This window comes from Homarus americanus, unplaced genomic scaffold (assembly GCF_018991925.1).
Source record: "Homarus americanus isolate GMGI-L3 unplaced genomic scaffold, GMGI_Hamer_2.0 scaffold56333, whole genome shotgun sequence".
In the NCBI taxonomy this organism is placed as follows: domain Eukaryota; kingdom Metazoa; phylum Arthropoda; class Malacostraca; order Decapoda; family Nephropidae; genus Homarus; species Homarus americanus.
Genome location: NW_024734940.1, coordinates 1,205,075 through 1,216,908, shown reverse-complemented (window position 1 = coordinate 1,216,908; position 11,834 = coordinate 1,205,075). Strand labels below are relative to the sequence as shown.

The following is an 11,834-nucleotide window of genomic DNA, read 5'->3' as shown; positions in this document are numbered from 1 at the left end:
CCAACTAAAAAAACACGCTTACACAGCGTCAAGAAAGCGCATACATTGAGAGACATATACACAGATACACACATACATAGCGTATGTATTACACACTGTTTTAAAGCTCTTGGATATGAAATGAGATGCTGAGACAACTTGGATAACTGTGCCTACACGGGTAGTAGAGATCCAATAGATAAAGTCATCCCATGGATAAAAGGCACCCCATGGATAACAGGCAATCCATGGATAATTGGCACCCCACGAATATTTTTCACCACATGGATGATATGCAATCCATGGATAATTGGCATCCCAAGCATAATTGGCACCCCCATGAATAATTGGCATCCCATAGATAATTGGCACTTCATGGATAACTGGCACCCTATAAATAATTGGCACTCCATTTATAATAATTGATACCCCATGGATGATAGACAACCTATGGATAATTGGCACCCCATGGAAGATGGGCGCCCCATGATTAATCAACAACCATTAGATAGTAGACATCCCACGGATAATTAATCGGGACTCAGCAAATAATGGAGATGACAGAATAAATCACGGGGGCGGATACTGGCAGAAGGAAGGTTGTGTGAAGCCTCGACAGTCACACTAACAGTAAAAGATAACATTGTTCCCGAGTAGACACAACCGCGGGCAGATAAAAACACCATGTTAGTATACAACGGCAAGTTAGAAAGGTGCCAGCATTCAATCAAGCATATGGCAGTCTAAGGGTATCATAGCCCCAAGTGTGTTGCAATTCAAGTGTATCACAGATCAAGTGTCATCGCTCAAGTATCATAGCTCAAGTGTATCACAGCTGAAGTGTCAAAGTATCACAGTCCAACTGTATCACAATATGAGATTGGAATTCTAACTTTCTCCTTGTTCCATTCCGCAGTAGGTGTTGAGTATTTGGTCTATCCTGTGGTTTCTGGTGGAAAGAGAAGCTGCCTCCCATGTTCATTTGGTTTCTAATGCAGGACTGGCAGTCACCGTCTCGATTCTTCACTTGAACAGTAGTTCTAGTTTCTGCCGAATATGTTATTAATTGCCTGCCGGTGGTATAGGTTTCTACTGAAGGGGTTCCTGGCTGTGCCTCTGCTATTCAACTTCTGTCTTTGGTTTCAGTTTAATTTCTATACCAAAGGAGGACGCAACACTTCAAAACACCACCATCTGTTTAAAAAAGAAACCGCTATTCCCCTCCGTGTATAGTTGCTGAGTGTGTTAGTAAAAGAGAAAACGTACCGAAGTAACTCATCAAAAAATGAGTAAGTTTCTTTTTTTCCGAAAATTCTCTAAGTTCACAGCATTAATTTAAGATCAACACTATCAAATAATAGAATAAATCATTAATTTCTACAAACATTGATTTTTGTCATTTTATCAATTTCGTTTCTATAGACGGCAGTATAATCCATAATATTGATAGTCACTAATTAGGGGTCCAGAGTTGTATTATGTTATTTCTATTTCCGTCAATATAACTAAATATAATTATGAGTACATTTCGTTATAATGATTACATGTGTGTGTGTGTGTGTGTGTGTGTGTGTGTTTCAATTTCAAATTATTGTATGTTGCTTCTCTCATACACCAATATTTCAGCATATGATGTGTTGGGGTGTACAGTATATGTATCACACACCTGCAATGACATCATCACACCTAACATCCTACTTGGTGAAGGTACTAACGAAGTGTGGTCCTTCCCTCAGGTCAACGAGGGATTGCTTTGACTTTCAGACTGCTGTTACTGTGGGCGTGGGCGGCCTTCTGCCTCACCCAGGCTCCCCGGGACGTTCAAGTCAAACCCAACCTCATCAGCAGCGCCTCAGGTGGGAAGGTGGCAGCAGTGAACATAACCTGCGTGAATGTTGAGGAGGTTATACTGGAGGTCAAGTTGATACGAGACATTATCAATAACTTTAAGGACAATTACGTGAGTGTTTTGTGTCATTAGCCTGCTGAATTTGTCTTACTGTGTAACAAAATCAAACTCACACACAAGCTAACAAACACACACATACATTCAGAAACAGACCAGAAATAACATAATTAATCTCCATTCAAACAAACGTTGTATATTCTAAGATTGTGTTGCCCATGGTAACATCCATATTCTTAACACAGAGATTTCTATATCTCATAATGTTTATTGTTGTTAGACCAGTGTATTGCTGCCCTTCTTGCTATGCGCTTAAAAACCTTTGTTGTCGAAGCGTAGTAATACCATTAGAAAAAAAACAACCATATTTAATAGAGGGTGTTATCTCTCTCTTTTTAATATGATTAGAATAGTGTAATTACTAAACTTGTTATGTACTCAAACACCATCGCTGTTGAGGCGCAATAATAACATAATAACTACAACCATTATCTCGAGATGAAACGCGTACTCGTATATCTCTTGATTTCTACGTGTTGTTGACTAGCGCACTTACTTATCTAGATTATACGCTTAAACACTTTCGTCTTTATTCAACACATATTCTTGAAAAAGAAGAAAACTAAGGTGCTCCATTGTTTCCCTTATCCCTGTGTGATGTTATCAAGATTTATCTTATCCACGTTTTCATTGTGGATCTACATCAAATATTATATATATATATATATATATATATATATATATATATATATATATATATATATATATATATATATATATATATATATATATATATATATATATATATATATATATATATATATATATATATATATATATATATATATATATAAAGTAGCTGTTCAATGCTTTGCTTATTTGTTCACTGTCATCTTCAGAGGCAACTAGATTACATGGACAAAGAGAGGCTTAAATATACAGGGTGACCTTATTAAACATAAGGTCAGGTCATAATGATGTCATCCACTAATCCCCACACCATAAGAACATAAGAATATAAGAAAATAATGTGTCTGCAATAGGCTGGTTGGCCTGTGCATGGCAGCTCCTGTCGAGAGTTACTACCAATCTCTATCATCCATGAATCTATCTAGCCTCCTTTTAAAACTTTCCAGCGTTCCAGCTCTTACTACAAAGTTGCTAAGCTTGTTCCACTCGTCCACCACCCTATTTGTGAACCAGTTCCTTCCTATCTCCCTCCTAAACATAAACTTATCCAACTTAAATCCGTTGCTACGAGTCCTATGCTGCTCGGATATTATAAGAACTTTATCTATATCCCCTTTATTGATTCCTTTCACCCACTTAAATACTTTTAGCATATCTCCCCGCACTCTTCGTCTTTATAGGGAAGGTTTCTAAGTCCCGGAATCATTTTCCTCATTCTTCGCTGCACCGACTCCAGTGAATTGATATCCATTCTATAATAAGGGCACCAGAACTAAACCGCATAATCGAGGTGCGGCCTGACTAGCGCAAGATATAGTTGCAATAAGACCTCTGCACTCTTATTACTTATACTTCTAGATATAAAACCTAATACTCTGTTTGCCTTATTTCGAACATTAACGCACTGTTTTCTAGGCCGTAGGTCCGGGCTTACAAGTACCCCTAAGTCTCTCTCACAAGTCGACTTCCCTAGGTTGATGTTTTTAAGGCTGTATACTTTGACAGTATTTGTTCTTCCAATATTAAGTACGCTGCATTTGCTGGTGTTGAATTTGATTTGCCATTTTTCTGACCATTCGTGCAACTTATTTAAATCCTCCTGTAGTGCATTTGCATCCTGCCCTGAATTAATCTGCCTCCCTATTTTGGTGTCATCCGCAAACTTGTTTATGTCACTGCTGATCCCAGTATCTAGATCGTTTATGTAGATTTTGAACAAGGGTGGGCCTAGTACTGACCCCTGGGGAACCCCACTGGTTACACAGCCCCACTCAGATTTAACACCATTTACGCTGACCCTCTGCGTTCTACCGGTGAGCCATGATTTTATCCAATTTAAAACTTCCCCTCGATATCATGGGCCTTAACTTTTCTCAGAAGCCTCTGATGCGGTACTATGTCAAATGTTTTGCTAAAGTCTAAGTAAATAACATCGTAATTTTCGTCATTATCTACTATCTCGAAGACTTTCCTAAAAACCGTCAGCAGATTTGTTGGACAAGATTTTCCCTTTGTAAACCCATGTTGAGGGTCGTAGATTAATTTGCTTTTCTATAAATGCGATCGGATGCTATTTACTATAATTGATTCTAGAAATTTCACCACTACTGACGTCAAACTGATCGACCCGTAATTTGACGCTGATGCTCTGTCTCCCTTTTTGAATATAGGTGCTACATTTGCCTGTTTCCACAAGTCTGGCACAACTCCCGTGTCCAATGATCTTGTAAATAAATTTATGAAGTGTCTGCTAATCTGTTCCCTACACTCTTTCAAGACTCGAGGGAAAATTTAATCCGGCCCTGGGTATTATGTATTCTGTAATTTATTTATCCTCTTAAAAACATACTCTTTTCTGAAAGTGATATTATTTAATTTCTCTTCTTCCTTTCCCCTACATATCAGTTCCATCTCTGGAATTCCCTCGTGAATTTCTTCTGTGAAAACTGATAAAAAGTAGCTGTTCAATGCTTTGCTTATTATTTCACTGTCATCGATCACTCCCCTCCCCCTGACTTTAAAGGCCCAACATTGTCCTTGACCTTTGTTCTATCTACCTGGAAAAATCCCTTGGGATTCGCCTTGGATCTCTTGCTATCCTGATTTCGTAGTCTCTCTTTGCTTTCCTTACATTTTTCTTAACATCCCTAGATAGTTCATTATACCTATTTCTGAGCTGCTCCTCCCCTCCCTTTAATTTCTTATAAATTCCTTTCTTTATTCCTATGTCATGTTTAAGTTTTCTGGTCATCCACCTTGGCTCATTCTTATTTGACCTAATTTTTCTGTATGGTATATTTTGTTCTTGTGCTTTACGTAGTACACGAGTGAACATATTATATTCATGATCAAATGTTGTGTCACATGTGACCTCACCCATTCATACCTGGGACTGACCTGACTGTTCCCAGGTGATCTCACCTAGGTACCTTCTTAATCCCTGATAATCCGCCAATCAAAGTTTGGGACTCTGACCATATTGTCATTGTTTTTCATTTCTCAATTTAGGGTGAACCTGATTTCTCTGTGATCACTGTTACTTAGTTCTTCCCCTACTGTGATATCTCTGATGATATTTTCTTTAGTTGTTAATACTAGGTCTAATATATTGTCACCTCTAGTAGGTTCTGTAATTAGTTGTTTCAAAAAATTGTCCTGTACTGCATCTAGGAAGTCTTCAGATTCATAGTCACCTACAATGTTGTCCCAGTCAATATTTCTGAAGTTGAAATCCCCCATAATGCACAGATTGTTATATTATGCTGCCCTACTCATTTCCTGCCATATGGGCTGAGCTGTTTCCTTCCCAAGACTTTGGGGTCTGTAAATCACTCCCATAATTAGTTTTCTCTTCCTTCTGTAATTTCTACCCATACAGACACGGTTCCTATTTCACCCTTTATTGATTTATTAATACAACATTTTAATGTGTCCTTGACGAAGAGTGTGACCCCTCCCCCCTTCCTACCTTACCTGTCCTTGTGAAAAAGGTTGTACCCTTCTATGTGGTACTCGGATAAAAAATTTTGCTCGCCAGATTCATCCAAGTTTCGGTGATTGCTATGACGTCTACATTCTCGGTACATACGACCGCTCTCATCAAGTCTATTTTATTTCTAATGCTCCTACTGTTTGCATAGTATACATTTAAACCTACCCTTCCCTGGTCCGGTTTTGCCCCTTGTCCTGAGTAACCAATTTTACTTCCCAGGACCTGCTTGTTTTTTGACTCCCATTTACTCTAACCTCTCTCTACTGGCAAAACCCCCGCTTTGGAGTGACAATTTCACGCTCCAGGGATGCAGACAACGTCTTTACCCCCGCACGAGACAAGTGTACTCCGTCACGACCAGTGGCTACTCGTGACAAAAAAAATGGAGGGACTGCAAGCCTCACACCGAGTCCCCACCAAACAATAAGCATGGAAAGCAGAATAAAGTATTTGCCTCGTCACAACCACAGAGCCATTCACATTTCTGATAAACACTGATGTTAAACTGGCGTGTATATTCTTTGTTCCTGCTTGTACTGTTCTGAAATTCCATGCTTATTGTTTGGTGGGGACTCGGTGTGAGGCTTGCAGTCCCTCCATTTTTTTTTTCACGAGCCGCCACAGGTCACGACTGTTCAGGTAGTCGTTGCCATAGAATGGTTGCCATTTATCAACGAACACACCAACGCTCACGTAGAGGAGCTTAAGAGAATGGGGGGCGACGTGACTACTCAGGTCAGGTAAAAAATACGGGACCCACTAAATAACTATCCTACATCTAGCTCCAAGGTTTTCAAAGCATTTTTAACCTTGGGCCACTGACAAATAAATTTATGTAACATATTATCAGCTGTGTACTGACCATCACTAAGGTTTATTGATTTTAATTCCTTAATCAAACAAATTAAAATCAATAAACCCTAGTGATGGTCAGTACAAAATTGATATAATGTTACCTAAATTTATTTCTCAGTGGCCCAAGGTTAAAAATGCTTTGAAAACCTTGGACCTAGATGTAGGATAGTTATTTAGTGGGTCCCTTATTTTTTACCTGACCTGACCTGACTAGTCACGTCGCCCCCTTTCTCTTAAGCTTCTCTACGTGTGTGCTGGTGTTGGTGTGGGGATTAGTGGATGACATCATTATGAACTGACCTCATGTTAAATAAGGTCACCCTGTATATTTAAGCCTCTCTTTGTCTATGTAATCCAGTTGCCTCTGAAGTTGTCTTGAATAAAGACGAAAGCTAAGGTGCTCCGTTGTTTCCCTTTTCCCCGTGTGATTTTATCAAGATATATCTTATCCACGTTTTCATTGTGGAGCTACATGAAATATATGTGTGTATATATATATATATATATATATATATATATATATATATATATATATATATATATATATATATATATATATATATATATATATATATATATATATATATATATATATATATATATATATGTAATATTCAGAAATTTCGTAATTTCAAACACCGCGCCATTGGCGATACTGAGCTTTCAAGGTCGTCGGAGGGAAGAGAGCGCTCCCTGCACATAGCGAGAGGTTGTGGAACTAGGCCTAAGTGATATTAAATGTAATTTGCCGAATTAATAATGATGCGATTCATGAAGTTAAGGGACTATTATTGAATTTGAAATTATTATAGATCGTTTATCAGTCTGAATAATGTCACGGGTGTCCCAAGGAGTTATTACTTAGGCGGAAAATATGTCACGTAGGCCTAAGCTAGCGCCTTGGAGAGGAGCGACGCTGGCTGGTCCTCAGTCAGGTGAAAGCGATTGGACCTACAGGACATCCCTGCGCGTCCGTCCACAGAAATAGTCACGTGGTCTAGTCACCTGTGCTGCGCTATTGCAGTATAACAAGTAAGTCTCATTCAATCTCAGACAGGGTTTAGATAGGGCAGTGATAAAGTTAACTAGAGCTAACAGTGAGTTCATTTTAGGGTTTCCGCCAGGACCCACTTGACTGCGAGAGATTGACTGCCGTTTGAGACTGCCGTTGATAATTGAGGGTGGCGATTGTCGCCATTGGACCGATCAGTGTAGGCCTGTCACTGTTTAGCGGGGTATCAAAGGATCTCTTGAGGGAATCTAGCCGTCTGGGTGCCCAGCTGACGACGGGACGATCGTTGGGGTCATCAGCTCTCCTCTACCTCGGCTCACAATACCACATGTTTCAAGCAGCTTCGTGAAACCCTCTTGCTAACGGGAAGCTAAAGCTTCTCTCAACTGTACAAGGTCTGATTGGCTCACTCCCTTCCGCTTTATGGATGTACCTGGGGTAAAGTGAAGCTAGCTGAGTGATACAGGGTCGCACACTGGGGCCAAGAGTCAGTGGAGTTTAGAGGTACACTTTCCAAGGTGGAGAAAGGCTGATTTGAGCCTTCAACTACGGGTGCCTGTTGGTTGTGCCTTAAACGACTACGGAGTGCAGGTGGAATCTGTGTGTGTGTGTTAGGTTAGGGAGCATGGTTCACGGGTATTGGACTCAGTAACGTCTTTATAATAGTGACAATATTTTTGTGTGTAGTTAATACTATTTTTTCAGTTACTCATGTATGCTGTGTGCATTTAAAATTTCTTTATAGTTTCAATCTCAGATATAACCTTTGTTCCCCAGAGTAGTGTTTAAGTTAGGTTAGGAGGTGTGCATCTGTTGGTGTAACATAATTATATTGAGTGCCCTTAAGGCCTATTCATTGTAGAGTATTTAATTTCTTATTTTTTAATACCATTTCCTCAGTGACTGATATTATTTTGTTGAAAACCCTTAAGGCCTGCATCTGTTGGTGTAACATAATTATATCGAGTGCCCTTTAGGCCTATTCATGGTGGAATTAATAATTTCTTATTTTTATACCACTTCCGCAGTGGTGGATATTATTCTGTGAAAACCCTTAAGGCCTGTTTCATGTGTGCAAGCAACATTTCTTACTACTTTAAATTTATTGTTGCCTGAGTTTCTAATAATTTCAATATCATGTATAACTTTTATTCCTCAGAGTAGTGTTTTAAGTTCAAGTTAAGAGGTGCGCATATTGGTGCACCATTATTTGATTGTGTTTGTAGTTGGAGGGAATATAAGTGTCTAAAATTTACAGTGTCTCATTCATCCCAGTCACAGACGCTATCCTTCCACGGGTCACGGACAATTCATTTTGTTAGTAAATTTAAGTGCACCTGTGCTGGTTCGGGATTTCTCACTAAGGGGCGCTTCCATTGCCATTACCATCTAATAGTCTTTAATAAACCCCAAGTCAAGTGAGAAAATAAAGTCTAGTAAATTCCGACAGGTTACATATATATATATATATATATATATATATATATATATATATATATATATATATATATATATATATATATATATATATATATATATATATATATATATATTTATATTTATATTTATATATATCTGGTTAACCCAAAACTGGCCATATATGGCAAAAGGTTGGCCAAATTGATCAGATAATTATTCCTTGGTCAACCTTTGGCCATAAAATGGTAGGGCAGACGATTCGGGAGTTCATTATAAGTAAAATGATATCAATAGAGTGTTCGTTCGAAAAAAAAAAGTTAGATTTTTGCCATATTTGGCCAAAGAGTGGCTATACTGGCCCTTTTGCCGTACCTGGGATCAATAAGACTGCTTTCTTTGGAATCAGCTCCCTTATTCTACATAGAAAAGGGTTGTCAAATCATAATTACCTAAAATTCTGATTAAAGCCATGTACCTCTTTAACCTAACCCGGCAGCACGAATCGAACTTGTGTCCTCGAGGTTTGTGAATGCAGCCTGTTACCCCTCAGGTGGGCTATGTAATCTACATCATTTTCTATTCAAATCCCATTATGGTGCGACCTGTGAGAAGAAAGTCTTGGAGTTGTAGACTAAAACGGTTCACCCTGAGTCTTACAAGTAGCATAGCAGTCCTCAGCTGCCGTGCTTTTATTTATTTTTTACGGGGATTAGCCCACCTGGGCACAGGTCACTGACCCACATCGGGGCCTAGGGGGGAATGTAATAGCACTAATATTAATAGTAATAATAATAATAATGATAATAATAATGATAATAATAATAATAATAATAAAGTTCCATGAAGAAATACAAAAATGAAAAAAATCAAGAGTGATAAACAATATACAGTATATATGTTGTGTTGTTAAAATAAGAGAAACAATTGAGACCCTGCAATTGTGTTTAAATTAGGCAGAAAGTCAGATCAGCAACCTGGGTTTTGGTCACAATTTTCGTGATGCCATATGGCAGCAGGGTCTACCATTAGACAATACATTATGCTTCCAATATCTTCCCAGGCAGTTGTACCACCCTGTTTGGTAGCTGCCTACTACCTGATGGTGCTCTTAGAAAATAAATTTATTATTAATAGCAAATGTATGAATGTTATTCTTAGAGCTGGAAATTAGAGGCTTCGTCCACCGGTAACCATCACACTAGTAGACAACTATTGTGATTGAATGATGGTATTACAAATTTTTGAAATTGGATAAACTATTATTTAATGTAAATATTTATTACTTTACCTTGATTTTTCACCTTGATTTATAACAATAAAAAAATATATTATTTGCTTCTTTGTGCCCTGTAAACTAGTAAGATGTTATCAAGGTGCTGTGGTTGTGGTGAAGGAGGAGGGAGATGGATACTGATCTTAATGTATTACTACACTTTAACAACTAAGGTCTTTCAATAATTAAGACTAACCATACGAGTGGTCGGAGAGAAGATTGACATGGAGGACAATGAAGCATTCCTCTTCAAATTGTTTGTGGATGTATAACTGCTGATCTTCATAATTATGAGCTTTGTTAAAAATTTATGTAATGACTTTTTTTGCTTCTCACAGGCACAGCAGGAGTACTTTAACGCTAACTGGACGATTCTGGACCAACATTTTGACCGTAGTAGAGACAACATATCGGTAGAGATTTGTGACCTGGAGGAGAAGGAGTGTATGTATGTGCTGCCAACCCTGCCACCGCCTCCCTACCACCCCCCACACAACGACCACGAGGTCAAGAACCTCCTCGTTATCATTCTTGGCTATATCCAGCGTTACACTATAGCATTCGAGACACTCTTTATGGACCAATCGCTTTACGAGGACGTCTTTTTGAGCAATATGTCCAGCGTCCACGCCAACTTGGAAGACCTGATTGAATCCCTAGTGACCTCGGTGAGTCTGTGTGACAGGGTGCCTAACCAACTCCTCATCGGGGAACTGTCTGTAAGGATGTACAAGGGTGGCAACACCGTCCTGCGCAACGAGCGAGGCTTCAGGGTCCTCCGCCAGACTCTTCTGGGACTACAGTACATCATCGACGTCTTGGGCCCACTAGTTAATGCCAGGCCCTGAGTTGACAGATGAGTGGTTGCTGGCAGCAAGAGTTGGTTACAAAGCTTCTGTTATATTGAGCTAAGTCCAGTTTGAAGGTGGTTTATGTCACATGTTTTTTTGATTAGAATTACTTGTAATTATATGATATTCCTCGATTATATATCTAATTTTTCTTTAGCAGCGGAAATTTAGTTTTACCATCATTGAGAATATACCTAAATACAAATAATTTTACACATACACTTGCGTCCCATGTGAGCCAAATTACCAACAAACTTCTCCTTATATTAGTTGTTTACTCACAGTAATAAAGGCATGTACCGTAATGTGTGTTTTACTGTACCTCACCACTCATTGTATTATTATTATTATTGGTGGTGGTGTTGATGGTAGTAATGTTATTGTGATAGTAGTAGCAGTAATAGTATGAAAAAAAAAGTTTAAAGTAGTAGTAGTAGTAGTAACCACCCAAAAGCCAGCAAGTCCTTCCTCATTGTGAAGCCAGAACATTATGAACGGGCATTGGAGGTGTTCGGTGGAAGTGAGGTCAAAATAACAAAGGATGGCCAAAGACACTTCGGCGCAGTAATAGGCTCGGCGGCTTCAAGACTGAGTACGTAATGGGAAAGGTGAATGAGTGGGTTAGGGAAATCCAAGCTCTGTCTGAGATTGCTAACACAGAGCCACATGCGGCTTTTGCGGCATTCACCCACAAAGTCAAGCATCGCTGGTACTACCTGATGCGCACTATCCCTGGTATCGGACCCCTCCTCCACCCTCTGGAAGAAGCTATCAGCATCAATTTCATTCCCAAATTAGTGAAACACCCTCACTTAACCCCAGCAGAAAGATCACTCCTTGCACTACCACTGAGACTG

At 39.0% G+C, this 11,834-nt stretch overlaps 1 protein-coding gene across 3 annotated transcripts; it reads left to right on the top strand.

Annotated features, from left to right (window-relative positions):
• The first annotated feature begins 671 nt into the window (after positions 1-671).
• LOC121870548 lies at positions 672-11,282 on the top strand. 3 transcript variants are annotated; one of them, XM_042372379.1, is made up of 4 exons: positions 672-894; positions 1,126-1,268; positions 1,716-1,939; positions 10,465-11,282. In XM_042372379.1, the coding sequence occupies exons 2-4, from the start codon at positions 1,265-1,267 to the stop codon at positions 10,972-10,974; spliced, it is 738 nt and encodes a 245-aa protein (XP_042228313.1). In that variant the 5' UTR covers positions 672-894; positions 1,126-1,264; the 3' UTR covers positions 10,975-11,282. The 3 variants fall into 3 exon arrangements, with proteins under 3 accessions (XP_042228313.1, XP_042228314.1, XP_042228315.1); XM_042372380.1 differs by having other exon boundaries at positions 675-728; XM_042372381.1 differs by having other exon boundaries at positions 702-743.
• Positions 11,283-11,834: the final 552 nt, after the last annotated feature.